General features: G+C 51.9%; 1 protein-coding gene across 8 annotated transcripts in view; it reads left to right on the forward strand.

Moving 5' to 3' along the window:
• Window positions 1-15,272, forward strand: part of agrn (agrin) — a 186,194-nt gene that overhangs the window by 129,210 nt on the left and 41,712 nt on the right. For all 8 annotated transcript variants that reach the window (XM_078085420.1, XM_078085414.1, XM_078085426.1 and 5 more), the window contains 6 exons: window positions 1,307-1,528; window positions 6,738-6,935; window positions 7,319-7,519; window positions 11,761-11,903; window positions 12,722-12,827; window positions 15,073-15,192. In XM_078085420.1, coding sequence (XP_077941546.1) covers window positions 1,307-1,528; window positions 6,738-6,935; window positions 7,319-7,519; window positions 11,761-11,903; window positions 12,722-12,827; window positions 15,073-15,192 — 990 coding nt within the window. The remainder of the gene's footprint in view (window positions 1-1,306; window positions 1,529-6,737; window positions 6,936-7,318; window positions 7,520-11,760; window positions 11,904-12,721; window positions 12,828-15,072; window positions 15,193-15,272) is intronic.

Below are 15,272 nucleotides of genomic sequence, written 5' to 3' on the forward strand. Positions count from 1 at the left end.
GATCCTTCTCGCGGCTATCGGCTCAATTCCGGCGAAAACAAGCCAACGGGCTCCTTCTGTGTAGTCAGCTGACGCTTTACCCCTCGGAGCTGGTAAGTGAATCACGGGGCTCCAAATCAAGACCGGTCGCCCCTCTGTGATGCCTTCTGATCCCATAATGGTCGCAATAACGGCGGAGCCGAGGGTGGTGTCGTTACAAAGCGCTGTTTCCATGACAGCAGGCCCCCCCCCCCCCCCCCCCCGGCCTCCCTCCTCCCCAAAGCCACAACATAAAAGGTAGACGGAGGAAAGGAAGAAGTTTCGGGCTAATTCACTTCTTTGAGCGCTTTTCATCAGAAATGATTTGATGCTTTTCTCCACTAATCTGCAGACACACCACGTTTAGCCGAGCGATGCGCCTCCCAAATAAAAACCACCGCGGCTTCCTCGCGGTAGCGCAGCGCGTGCTCTTCCTACCTGAAGCAGCACCCTGTCTCACAAGCCCACGGAACATTCTCATCTAATAAAGCCGAAAAGGAATTGATTGAGTCGGGACGGGTGGGCGGATCAAAAGATGGTTCGCGGGCGTAGTTTTCTGATCAAGTCAGGTCACATCCACCCAATACCGAAACTCGTATGTGCACAACCCCAGTGCTCGTTTTAATGCGGTCCTGCTGGAGGTGGACCGGGAGAGGGAGCGACTGAAGCTCTGTGATGTTCACATTTCATATCTGCCTCTGCCCAGGAGCTTGCCTTTTGTGAATTATTAAGCAGAGGGCTCTTTCTTCCCTTCGCCTGTTTCCTTCTCCAGTCTCTACATTTCCTCCCTCTCCTCCCCCGGTTGTCCTCGCTCCTCCGTGTCAGTACACTCTCGCTGAAACGCAAATGGAGGCCTTTGAAGGGGCACAGTGGGAACGTCAATTAATCCAGCCGTTTACTCGCCCCCCAAAAAAAAGAGCCCGCGTCACCATTGTTCGAGGGCCGTTTCATCTCCATAGCGCTCGTGGGCCGCGTCTCCATCCGCCGTCCTCGCGCCGCTCGGGGTCCGGCGGAGGCCTCGGGGTGCGTGAGGAGATGACTCAGGGAGCCGAGGAGGCAGAGGTGTGTCCGGAGCAGCGCGTTGCACACCACATCACATCGCCCGTCTCTAACACCAAACCTGCCGTTCCCCCCGTGAAGCTATGCTCTAACTTACCTCCCCTTGACCTTTGCCCTCTCCAGCCCCAGACCTCTCTCCAACCTCTACTTTATATTCCTCCCGCTCCCCATCAGTGCCCCCCCACCCCTCCCCCGCATGCCCCTAACTTTGCTCTCCATCGTCCTGCAGATCTCAGCCTACCGAGCCCCTGCCTGGGCAAGGAGTGCGATCACGGGGCGGTGTGCGTGGTGAAGAACGGCGAGCCGGTGTGCGAGTGCCCCGAGGCGTGCCCCCAGACCTCCGACCCCGTGTGCGGCTCCGACGGCCACAGCTACGGCAGCCCCTGCGAGATGCGGGCGATGGGCTGTGCCCTGCAGAGGGCCATTCAAATCCAACACAAAGGGCCCTGTGGTGAGTAGCCGCACGCGCATTACGCTACACAACGCTACGCTTCAGCCGGCGCTCATGAACTCGGTTGGAAATGTGTAAATTACAGCTCACAGGTAGGGAATCGATACAATCAAGCCCAAATTAATTAATATTGCTGCGTCGCCCAGTGGCGACACTTTGATCTACAGACGTTAAGAATTAGCACGTATGAAATTATATTCACGGTGACCCCCCAGGGCTTTTTATTCATTTCCAACAAAGTCAAAACAATGATTAATGGATCTATCTTTCTTATCCTTTGTCTATTACTCTTCTTCAAGCCGCCTATACCAACAGAACGAGTCCAATTTGACCTTTGCGTGGGGACGCACTTTACCCCTGATGGAAGAGATTGCGGAGCGCCGGTGACGCTGATTGGCTGCATGAGTCGCTTGGCTTTGCCTCGCTGTGTCCGAGCATCACTCACGATTACACCGGCGACAGCAGAGCTTGGCGTGGTATCAAATATCTGTAGATTTTTACAGCTTGGTGAGCCGTCTTAGTGATCGCTCTCGATTTCCTCATGCCATCTCGGACGGCCAATTTTCCCGTGGACTCCAATCGGTGACTGAGTGTTCTTCGCTGGCTTCCGTTACCTTATATCCCCCATTGAGGGGGTTTGTTTGGGGACGTTTCTCTCATCCGAGGCAAGGCTACAGAGGGTGAGCCATGTTGTATACAGTGAAGCCCCCTGAGGCAAATTAGCGATTTGTGACATTGGACGATAGAAATAAAAATTTGGCCCCACTTACTTTGCTTACTTCACTCGCTCTTTATACCACGATGGATTTTCTCTTCTGCATATTTTGAAGACCTAGTTACTGTTATTGTGGATGAGCTGGACAGTTGGCTGAATGATCAACACAAACCAAATCAGTTTCACTTTGCGCCCATGGAACTCCTTGCCTGCCCCCCTCTCCCCCAGCCCCTCTAAATGAACGCCAACAGGAAATGGAACGGGGGCGCCGTTTGGTCCGCCGCAGCGCAGGTGGACGGCGTCCGTCGGGCCCCCGGGTCCCTCGGCGGTAATGAATAGTCTTTATTTTAGAAAGCGGGCAGGCGGAGCGGAGGGCCCTGTATGTTATCCAGCGTGGTTCTTGGCTCCCAGAGAAAAAAACAGGCCTGCGTCAGCGCGACGGTGCCATAAAAGCGCTGAGGCATCGGCTTGGCAGGCGCGAGCCGGCCGAGGAATGATGGCCGTGATAATGTGTGTTATTTCTGGGCTGTTTGCGGAGCTTTACGGGCCCTCGTTCAGCAGCATAACAACGGACTGACTTCAGATATCATCTCACCTAATCATCGCAGCCTCTAATATACGACACACGTTACTGGGGCAGAAAAGGGGAGGGAGGAGGCGGACAAACGCACGCTGCCGTCAGGCGCCGTTGGAGGTATCGTTCCATTTCTGCCATATCCATCTCCCAAACAATGAAAGAATAACTGATAGTTAATTCATGTTCATTTGCTTGTTTACTCTGATAATTGGCATCATACGTGGCATTTGTTGTTTTTTACGCAACATTTTTGTCTGCACTGTTCATACATTCCCTTCCAAATGCACTTCAATGTGTACGTTGTCAGATTCATGGCTTTCAGACTCAACATGATGGCAGGTTAGAGCCGCAATAGCTTAAGAAGAGAGAGGTATCGCCATAGAAAACGTCTGGGCTTGTTTTCTTTGCTGTGTGTGTGTGTGTGTGTGTGTGTGTGTGTGTGTGTGTGTGTGGCTTACCCGCGTCTCAATGGGCCCGGCCATAATTTCATTTCCTTCCCTGCGGGCCGGAGCAGTAGCAGTTATCTGTAAGGCTCAGGTGCAACCCAATAGCGATATGAGTGACATTTGTTATTATTTGGAGACCGCCCCCCCCCCCCCCCTCCTCCCCCTGCATATGAGTGGCGGGCGACCTTGTACGGCGGGCCGGGAGAGGTGCGCTTGGTTAATGGACCCCTCAGCTCGAAGAAAGGGCATTTCATCCGGCTCTACAGAACAGATGAGAGCAGCGGCCCCGGAAACATTTAAGAAAAAAGACCCCCCCCCCCCCCCCCCCCCTCCCATAGGTGATATACACAGTTGAGTGAGAAATATAGGTCAGTCAGCATGGGATGTAAAGAGGGAGGGGGAAGTGATGAACTGAGGGAGGGGAGGAGACGGAGGTAAGCACAGCGAGGAGGAGCAGAGCGAGCGAGGAGGTTATAGCGGGCGGGCAGGCATCGGCGGGGGAGTTGTTATCACCCAGGCATGTTCACAGGCCTTCAAAACACAAACCAGCCTACTTCTCTCTGCTTAATCCTGAGCTCGCACTCTGCCCGGGCCCCCCCCCCCCTCCACCGCCATTCAGGTGGTTTTTCCCCAGCGAGGAGATCAACAAAACGCTGCAGAGCTGGAGGGTCTTTTGTTTTTTTCCGCTCTGCTGTGACTCAATCCTCCGTGCTTTCCAAGGCCACATTTTATAGCAACCTGCCCCTATTTCTCTCACAAACACTGCCACCAAACACACAACAGTCAGCCGTCCCCAACTATGGGTCCCGGGTCTTCAAGGGCACGTCGACAAAAGGTCTTTTAGTTTGATTTTCTACATGGGTGCGAATGAACGGATGATTATCGTCTCAAATCTTCTGATCAGGAAGCCAATCGCGTTGCGGTGTAGCTGAATTATGGGCCGGAGGCAGGTGCGATGTGAGAGCTTGTGCTTTGAATACAGTTGGTATTCAATTTTATTGGCCGTGGTATGAGAATATCTTATGATATCTCACTTTGATCTCAGACGTGGTGTTAGGGTGTATTTTTCAGGCTGGAGAGGTTCTCGCACTGGCCGACATGAAAGTAAACTCAAATGAGCTGACAGCTACCAGGTTATAAGCAGACTTTTGGGCTTAACGTTTGTCATGGTTTGCAAAGTCTTAATGAACTATTTTCCACTGAAAACTCATCATTTGTGATGACAGACTTGGCGATGACTGAGTGCGAGATGACAGAGAGTGGACGTCTTAACATTAGCCGGTAATGGAGACGGTTCTCCGCCTGCTCCTCGCTGTTTTTCCGGTGTGTTTGGCGGCGCGTGTTGTCTGGAGTATCAGGCAGTGTGGAGAGCCAGGTGCGAGGGGGCTGCAGCAGATAAAGAAGCGAGGCTGCTATCGGAACACAAAGCCTGATAAAGCACAACACTCGACACCAACTCCTCCTGATTTATAGCTGCCCGCGACCCTGGAAGAGCCACGTCCACAGCAATCCCCATTTTTTACATCCTCTGTTCATCTATTTTTGGCACAGAAAATCCTCGCTGTAATTAAGCTTCGTCTTTTTGTGCCAAAACCTCCGGTGCAAACACACTTTTAATGTTGGGATAGAAGAACCAACATCGGATCTCTTAAGAATATGATTTAGTCCGAGATCGTTAGCATCATTAGCCTTAAATACATAGCCAAAAGAACATACCCGCACATCGGCGATACACTGTGAAAGAAACTCTAACCGCGTGAGCATTAACATGCAGCAATAACAACCCGCAGGTCGCGGAATGCGGCTGCAGGGATTTGCAAGCGGCATTGGTGAGATCTGCCGCTTATGCTGAGGCCTGTTTTGCATTCATGCGACCAATCCCAAACGTGCTGTGGTTTTCTGCACAGACGAATAGTCGGTTTAATAGTTTCATGGCGGCTCATATCATGTTAATGTACTGCATGGAAATATGTCACCTTCCTAATGTAGAATATGTATGTGGCCACGTCCACTTCACATATAAGACTTGTCAACCCAAAAAAAGCAGAGGATGCCAGCGCCGGATGGAGAAACGAAGGAAACTCTTAAAGCGCAATAAGCAGATTAATAATGTGGAGAGGTTCCAGCGGCCGGCCTCGCTTCTCTCAATTAGCGCTAAATAAGTGGCGTTTTTTCGCCCGCCTCTAATTGAGTGATGATGGCGAGCAGCGCTAATGCGATGTAATTGGAGTCAGAGGGAAAGCACATCTCGCTGCTCGCCCTGCCGTGGACGCGCCTCCTCCTCTGTCCGCGTGGCAACAGTCGGTACCTTCAGGGAAAGACTCCGGAGGCAGGCAATTTCTCCTGAGATGATCCAAGTGAATCCTCCGACTAATATGAAGGCTTCAAAAGCTCCCCGAGCGTTTTCGAGTGCCTGCTCGCTGTCTTTTTGGTGAGAACTCGCAGATATCATACACCCCGATTTGGTTCACGGGTGAGGCGGGAGAAAATAGTGTGCGTATAAGCGGACAGGCTGGAACCATCAGGGGCGGCGACGTGCGGCGTCCGGCAGTCAGCAGGCGGACGTATGGCAACGTGGCGATCGGCATCCAGGTTCAGGAGTTCGAGCGCTGTCTCATCAGAGCGGAGAATCGCTTCCTTCGTGCTTTCAGGCTGTCGCGGGTCTTTTCTCCTCAGGCGCAGCTTCAGCTCTCTCGTAACGTCCCGACCGATGGACGGTGCCGTCCTTCTGGCAGACGGCTGTTTTCAGCTCGACAAAGTGTAGTTCCTGTGTGCTTCCGAGGCTCTTTGGTGATGGAGCTCATTGTGCTGCTGGGGGACTTCAGTTTTCTAGGTAGAATTCTGTCTGTGAGGAGAGTTTCCCGAGGAATTTGAGTCGTGACACCTTTTGATGGGCAGCCGTGTTCCCTTTTCAAAAGCATTTAAGTCAATTGAGTCTCCCTCAGGTGGACTCCTAACAAGTCTGAAAGCGCCGGTACGCTGATATGGAAGCGTTGCATCTCTGCAGCACGGCCTCATTAAGCACTACACCAGCTGTCGGCTTGTCAAGAAATGACAACAACTCATTTTACCCATTTATTGTTTAATGGCTGCTGGTGACATTATGAATGTTAATACACAGGAAATTGTAAGATAACAGGCGATCAGTGCATCTGTAAATAACAAATGGGCTACTCATGTGCATCAGTGGCGTCTTCTTTGATAGACGTTGACCACATAAGTGAATACAAATGAATGTTGTGCCCATAGCGATGTACTTTCCTTTGAATATTAGCATTCATACGATTAACAATGCAAGGCCAAAACTGATCTTGAGGGATTATCAAAGAGAAAAAGAATGATCAATATGCAATCCACTGCAATGGGATTGCAGATTAACGGACAAATCTCATACATCGTAAACAAAAAACAAAAAAAGTCCTACCAAAGTCACGCAAACGTAAATCGCCCTCCTCTATTGCCTCCATCCAGACGAGGCTTGTGCCAACTGCTCTTTCGGGGCGATCTGCGACGCCCAGAGCGGCCAGTGCGTGTGCGCGTCGGAGTGCGTGGATTCCCACCAGCCCGTGTGCGGCAGCGACGGCAGCACCTACGACAGCGAGTGTGAGCTGCACGTGCGGTCCTGCAAACAGCAGATGGAGCTCCGGGTGGTCAGCCAGGGAGAGTGCAGTAAGTAATGCGTGCGTCCGTACCGTGCAGGGCGCTTCAGACTTCACACGTTGAAACATTTATTGGTAAAACACAGAGAGACCTTTTTTTTTTGAAGCTTTAAATTCATTTTAAAATGTTTTTAGGCAGAGCGCGGCAGGGACCTCGTACAGCCGCAGGCGCGCTGTTCATATTCTAATAAATTTTAACAGATGGAGAATCACTCAGGGAGGGAGTATATGCCCGTTTGGGGGAGGGGGGGGGGGCATATTACAAGGGGAAGTGCCATGCGTTGCAATTAGGGAAGGAAATCTCGAGACGAAATCCATTCTCAGGTCTATTGTGAATAAAATACTGTACGTCAAATCAACCCCCCACCCCCCTTCTCCCCCTTTTCATTTCAGAAACATGCGGCAGCACAGTTTGTGCCTGGGGGGCCATCTGCGTCAGGAGCAAGTGCGAGTGCGCGCAGTGCTCTGGCGAGGGCCTTGCCCCGGTGTGCGGGAGCGACGGCGTCACCTACAAAAACGAGTGTGAACTCCGCACGTCCTCCTGCGTGCAGAAGAGTAGAATCGATGTGGCGAAACCCGGCAGCTGTGACGAAGGTGGGAAATGGACTTTGAAATGGTGTGATTATCCAAACCATTCGGCCTTTGAAATAGTGTAATTATTTTTATCAACTGACCTGTGGAACAGCATCCAGTCATGTGAGGGATTTATTAATGGTTGCAGCACGCTAACAGGCTAACAAAGCACAGCGTGACGGGAAGGTCATACTGCGCCTCCATCAACAGAACCCGCTGTGTGGAGCGTTAAGTGGAAAGTTAAGTTCAGTGAAAACGCACCACTTCTTTTAAAACCATTTTAACACGTGACATTCTTTTCCGAGGAAGGCTTTTAATGTGAAATATCTGCAGGAAGTGTTCCGTTCTCTTGTCAGCAGCTGAGCGGGATTGAAGTATGGAGGTGAATGAGAACGGCGTTCAGAGCGTCCAACTGGCTAACATATGAGCCATGAGCATTTAACTCTGCCTCACTCGGGCTCCGGTGCTGTTTTCTGTGGAACGTCGTTCACAGGACACATTTTACGGAGCCCTTCCTTCCAATTATGCTTTTAAGTGTGTGACCGATGGCACTTGAGGCGAGTGTGTCGCCGATTTCCACGGCTGTGCACTCCGTCGCTCTGAATGAAGGACTAATCGAATTCACCCTGCAAATCATATCTTGATCCGCGCTGAGGGGGCCGAGGCCCGGCATCACGGGCCCTCACTCGGGCCCGTCTACGGGGGACACGTCAGTAGGGGCGGCATGCCAACCTCTGACAAGGTGTGAAGGGGAGCAGATTACACCTGCCAGCGGGGAGCGGATGGAGGACGGGGCATGCAGAGCGCAGAACAATCCTCTTTCCGTTCGGATTGCCAGCCAGCGGTTTTTGTCTTTCTTTTCTTCCTCTTTTTTTCTTCTCTCCTTTGTGTCTCCAGACAAATTGCCGCCAAAGCTCCTTTTGGTCGATTTAACGTCATTTCATTGACTGAGACTAGTGACCTTTTTTGTATGTGGAGCGTGAAGAAATGTGAAACTGTATGCAGAGCCGCCGTCGCCACACGCACACACACACACACACACACACACACACACACGTCCTCCTTCTGTTGGTTGTCTTGTATCAGGCGAAACGGCTCTTCTTCCTCCCCAAGGGCATTGCTGTGCTTGTGTGTTTCTCTCTCTCTCTCATTCTGCCTCTGAACATTCTGCATTTTTTCAGCTGCTCATTTTGACTGAGAGAAAACCAGGCGGCTGACACAATAGAAGCTTTTTTTCTCCCTCGCCGTCTCTATTTTCCCCTTCGCTCGATGCCATCCCGCCCCTCCCTCGGCCTTTATCGAAAATTGCGCCTCGCGACAAAAGGAGCCGCGATGCCTTCACAGATAGGGTGGGTGGGAGGGGGGGGGATGGGGGTGGGGTGCCTGCGTTCAATAAAGTTCGCCCTATGGGGCGAAATCGGCAGAACTCTGCGCCCGCTTCCATTCAGCCCCGTCCAATCGGACGCTCCACAGGACGTCTGGTGTCATCGTAAAACCATCAAACCACCAAGTTGCTATTTTCCCTCCCTCGAGACGTGGCCGTGGGACGCTTCCTCTTGGGCTGCTCACTGTAAGAATAAGCAGCTTTGTATTTATTCCCACATTGCTGCAGCGCTGGAAGGCGGCGTGCAAAGTTGAGGATTTAACAGCAGTCTGCCACAATAGGACCTGAAGCTACTTTCTGGCTGCGTGGTGGACAACGGCAAAGTTCTACATCACCATTGTGCACAATCCCCTCCACCCCCCCCACACACACACACACACACACACTCCAAGACAACATCCTCATTAGCGAGCATAAAGATGGAAGTTGTTTTCTTTTTTGTTTAACAGTAATGAAAAATGACACATTGCCACCGTTGGCCAAACAGGGAAATGCATCACCTGTTTAATTTCACGCGCGGGTACTCAGCTTCTTCTGCCGACACTGACAAAGTGGTGACTTGGATCAGTGCATCACCTCAGCACCCCACCCCACCCCAACCCCCCCCCTGGCCCTTTTTAATTGACTGGGATTTTTTTTGATTACGAGTGCAGCATCTCACGCGCTGCACGCATGGGATCAATGATGCTCCAGGAGATAAGAAAAAGACTCCCTCTCCGTCTCCGCAAGCTCTCATGGTGAAACATGGCTGTCACGCCCGTCAACAGCGGGACGTACGGGCGGCCCATAGAAGGAGCGAAGACGTCGTCGCTCTCCCTCCATCTTTCGGGATCACGAGGATGTCGGTCACCTGCCGACGCCACAGATGTAGAGACGAGTGATCAGCCCGCCCCAACATAAGCCGCCCCTCATTTCCACTGCCATGTGTCTTTGCAGAAGTGTTTTGTTGTTGTCCTGTTTCCCCCTCTCTGCCTTCCTTGGACATTTTCCTTATGCTCTCCCCTCCGCCCGCTGGATCCTATCTTCTTAATGGAGCTCTCTCGGCTAAATAGCCTCTGGTTTCTGACATGAATGAGTAAAAAGCGACGGCTGGGCAGCACAGAGAGAATAGCTGATGGAGCCGTCTTAGCTGGGGATTTGTTAATTGAAAGGTTCACAGGCAGCGCGGGCGGCGGGCACATCAAAGAGCAGCAGCTAATGAGGACCCCCCCCCTCCGTCCTTCACTTTTATTTATTCCATTCTAATGTCTCACCTCCTTTATTTATTTATGTCGTCTCTGTCAGGGGGGCTGAGCGGAATATCAATGGGCTACTGCTGCGTTTCCCTTCTACTGGGCCCTGCTGAGGCGGCGTACGGCGCAAAGCGGGCTTTCAGACCATGAGCCGAGGGGCGCTCACATACCTGCGATATTGGCGCCGGCGGTTTGAAGCCATTTATCCCGTCTCAAAATGTCACCCTCATCAACGACTCGATGAGACGCTGGCGGCGGCCGCAGCCTCGGGCGCTGTGGAGGATCGGAGGTTCTGCCGAGTCCTCAACTAGCCCGGATGTTTGTGTGGAGGACGTTGGCCTCGGCACAAAGCTCCAGCTGGGCCGCTGGGCCCCGTGCTAATGAAGCGAAGGCCCCGCCCGCTGAATCGACAGCGCCAAGCTGTCACAAGCCCCGTTGCAGATGACCCGTATCAGAGAACGGGCCCGGGCCCCTCCCCTTCCCCCGCGACCTGCTCCCTGATCTACTTGAGAAGATGGGTTATGCTAAGTGGCGTTTCCATCATTACGCCATCGATTTCACCGTTAGAGCGGATGCGTCAATACGGACGGGAAGGAGAAATAACAGCCTGATTATCTTGAGTCTCTTGAATCTGCGCTGGGGGCTTTTAGTTGGACTGCACTCCTCTTCTTTTTTTTTCTATGTTTTTTTGGAGTAACAGATTGGTTTCAAATGAGCTGCCTGCCAGCCCACGGGTTCCCTCTCGCTCCCTCTGACGCTCCCTGTCTCTGCCGCGCCGGCGCTTTCATTCCCCGCTTTCGCACACGTCGCACCTGATCTCCCCGCGGAGTTTCACCAGAGGTGAAGTTTTGCAGCTTCAAAAGCCGGAGTCCCCCCGCCCGCCCCCCCCTGTCTGCTGCCTGCACTTGTTTTTCCTCGAATGAAGCTCCAAGCGGCGCCGGCGGTCACGGTTCCCCTTCATTTATGGGTTGCTTACCTTGTGCTAAAGTTGCTTTACCTTGTGCTAGCGTGTGCACAAGCGCGCATCACGGCCAACCTTCTGTCGAGCAACGCGAGCCCCCGTCGAGTGTTGGACTCTCTCGCTGGGCTCTGCTGGATCCGGAGAACAAACAAAAGGCCTTCCGGGGTGACAGTGAAAGAGCAGCCGGGACAACGTTCTCTAAAGTCTCTGGCGATAATTTGATTTTACTCGCGCACTTTCCAATTAGTCGTGTCCTCATATCCGCAGGCGGGCGACCGTCGCGCCGGCCTCGCCACTGATTTCCTCTGCACACTTGGAGGCCACAGCTAATACTTTGCGGCCCCTCTTTGTCTCCCGATTTAATCGAAATGAGAAGGATGCCTCGCTGGTTGTGTGGTGGTGTTGCGTCTAATTTATTTATTCTCTTTCCCTCACCACAGTTGGTCATGTGTTGCACTACCAGCACTGCCCCCCCCCCCCCCCCCCCCTTTCCCATCCCACCCACACACCAGTGTGAGGGAAATGTAAATGATCCTCACTTTGTGATGCTGCTAATGTGTAAATGTGGTCTCAAATTTAAAGAGACATGAGATTTAGAGCCGGTCTCCCGGGACCTCTCCCGCGTGTCTTTCATTGACCTTGTGGTGACCCCGTGTCCTCGTGGTGTGTTTTTTTCTCAACGCAGACTGTGGCTCCGGGGGGTCGGGCTCGGGCGCGGAGAGCTGTGAACAGGACCGCTGCCGCACGTTCGGCGGCTCGTGGGACGAGGACGCGGAGGACGACCGCTGCGTCTGTGACTTCTCCTGTCAAAGTGTGCCTCTCAACCCGGTACGTGGTTCATTCCTTAGAGCACATTTAGTGCGTCTGAAGCCTGTTTTCTCAGCTGAAACCCATCAGACGAATGGGAGCAGCATCACTCGGGTTCATTGGGGATAATCGCACAGCAATCATGTTAGAAAGCTGCTTATTAGTTAGATCTCACTTCCTGTTATTCCAAAAACGTGTGCTTTTTATTATAGATCCAACGCAGCTCAGGTGATAGTTGTCTTTTACTTCTATGGTTACAAGAGGAACAATTCTCACCAATGTGCAATTACATACAAATGTCAATGTTACGTTTAAAAGGCTAACGCATAAAGGAGTGGAAAGAAGTCCTAATGTTTTGTGTCTCTGAATCCCTGAGCAAGCAGATGTATTTAATTGAAATGGCACGAGATGGTTTCATTTTGTATTAAAAATAGGTCAAAAAAAGTTCATATACCGGATAACAATTGACAAGGAGACCTAAAATGTAAATGTAAGATATTTGTATGGTGACAATAAACTTGATGAACTCAAAACACTCTGGAAAAGGGTTAAAGTTGTAAGATGAAAAAACAGTCCCAGACTGGACCACGCGTGGTAGCGACCTGTCAATCACAAGTTTGCCAAACCCTAAAGCTCTTTGCTTATTGCTATTTCACTCACAACGCTGTATTGAAAAAGAAAAAAAAGAACAGCATGTTTTCGATGCTTACTGAGGTAACCAATTAGGTGACAATTGGGTCATTTCATCATAGACTTCTATACAATCGACTGTTTAAACTGCCGCTTGCAGCTGTAGCTCCATTCGTAGGTAATCCTCAACTTTCTGCCATTCCTTCCAGGTTTGTGGCTCAGATGGAAAAAATTACAGCAACGAGTGCCACTTGAAGAAGGCCAGATGTGAGAAACAAGAGCACTTGATGATTCAGAATCAGGGACCCTGTGCAGGTCGGTACACCACTCAAGAGTCATTGTCGTTACGGCGCGCAGAAGCACACTCACCTGGCACCCATTGTCATTGACATCCCATTTCTGCACTCATTCCATCCATTCATGGGGCGGCAAGAGTCTGCTGTTTGTGTCATAGCGGCGGGACCGCCGTGGCCTGAAGAAACAAAGAAGGTCAAGGTGAAATATGATGCGTGCGTGTGCACTCAACACACTCGAGGCCTTTCAGCGAGGCTCTCGCTCACATCTGTAGACCGCGGCGTTCCTGTGGGGCTGGCTGGCGCCCAGAGATACGGATCTTTCTCACGGGCACATGTATGGATGGAGCTGATAGCGATAATGATGACGCACCCCGCCGCCGGACGCTCTCACAACGCACAAAAACCACAAAACCTGTGCGCACAAGGTTGCTTCTTAACCCCCTAGACACCACTTTCCCCCACTTGCTGTAACATGTGAAACGCTGTCTCTCTTCATGTAAACGATTTGCATTCATTAACCAGGATAGCTGTCAGATCGAGTATTGAGGGTTAGCCCATGGAAGTGTTACATCAGGACCTTCTGCGGGGCGGGGGGCTGTTCTTGTGCTCATTCCCCCGCGGGTGTAAAATAAAGACGGATGGAGAAGGTTGAGGGGGGAGTGAGGCAGTGGGGGCTCGGCAGTGTTTCTTCCCTTTCCCTAAGCCGCCCTCCGTGGGCACTGACTGTCACGCCTCTCGACCAGCCGCGCATAATCAATCCTCCTCTCCTGCTTTTTTTTCCCTGCATGGGTGCGAGAGCTCTGCTCTCCTATTGGCAAACGGAAACACTCTGATCTTGGGGAATTTTCACTGCCCTTCCACATTAACTGTATTTGACCTCCGCTGTAGCAACTTATCAAAACATGCCAGCTCCTGCTATGAGCAGGAAAGCAACCTTGGTTGTTGTTTTTTTGTGTGTTTTTTGCATTTATGATAATGACAAAATGTACCTCGTTTGCATACGGTGTTCACAGGGTCCCCTGCTGCGTGTGCGCGCACCTTTGAAGGCATTTCAAACCGCCCTTTGTAAGCAACCTGAAAGCTCCAATCTGGCCCCGGGATTTCCGTCAAATCCAAAGGAACACTTATTGGTTTACTAGACGAGAAAACGCGCGCTGACGGGCCCCTGCGAGCGTATAAAAGACCACCACAGCGGACAAAAGGACAGCGCCAGAAATGCGAGGGTAACATTAAACGTCACAGCGAGCCGCATTGTGCAGCGGGGAAAACCCCTGAAGGGTGGAAGAACATATGAAATTAAAAGTTCCCCCCCTGTCCTAATAGGCTCAGCACAGATAGCCGAACGCAGCGCTGGAAGGTGTCAAGTTAAATCAACTGTGTCCAAAGCCCATCTCTGGAGTGGGAAAGCACTGGAAAAAGAGCAGGCCGAGCCGTCGCCATTAGGCTGAGGCTCATATCCACACCAGTAACTGTGTGATTTATGGCCCCTGCATCTACAGCCTCCAAACTCCAAATGAGCAACACAAGGCAGAGGGATCGGGAGGCGGGTGGAGGGAGACAGAGGGGAGGAATGAACGCGGGGGGAAGATTTCTGCTTTCTATCTCTTTGACTCCACTCTTCACCCTAAAGCCTGCAGAGAATGATAGTTGTTCCTCTTCCGGCTTCTGGAGACGCGCCAGGTTCTGGGAACACAGTTTTATTCAGAGCTGCCGCACTAGTTTGAACGCTGGTGCATCCTCCGACAAAGGCGGACGGTGCTCGGCACATTCCGTCCCAACATCCAGCGGGTTTTCTCTCCCCCTGTATTTTTTTCGTGGCGGAAAGTTGTAGGGCAGCAGTGCAATTCCCCAATATTAGACAAGAACAAATCACGAGAACACGCCTCCTCGTAGGTGGTAAATGTCAGCCGCCGAACATCCACCAGCAACGCCGCTGTTTGTTTTCACTGGAGGTAATAGCATCATTCTACCCCCCCTCCCCCAAAGATTTTGAGCCATTGTGGAGAAAATAGAATTGTTATCTTGAAGCCGGCTGGCAGCCTCTCCACCTCTGCCCCTAAAGCCAATCTCATTGTTGGCAAAAAAAAAGAAAGAAACGTTACATGTTGCTTGGAGATTGTGCTGTCTAACCCCCCCCCCCCCCCCCACCCCCCCCGAACCTCTCCCCCTACTGCAATCCCTTAAATGATGGTGTTCTTCTTTCCCTCCTTCTACTATCTCCTGCCCCCCCCCCCCCCTTCTCTTTTTCGTTCCCACCTCACCAGCGATCTCGGCGACGTCCCCCCCCGCGACGACGCCCCCCCAGCACTGCAGTCAGTCTGTGTACGGCTGCTGCCACGACAACGTGACGGCTGCCTTAGGAGTCGGACTGGCTGGATGTCCCAGTAAGTTCCCTTTTTCCACGTCACCTTTGACCCCCCCCACCCCACAACTTCCATGTGAGACGAATTTGTTGTGTGCGTGC

Source organism: Gasterosteus aculeatus, chromosome 2 (genome assembly GCF_964276395.1).
Source record: "Gasterosteus aculeatus chromosome 2, fGasAcu3.hap1.1, whole genome shotgun sequence".
Classification (NCBI taxonomy): Eukaryota; Metazoa; Chordata; class Actinopteri; order Perciformes; family Gasterosteidae; genus Gasterosteus; species Gasterosteus aculeatus.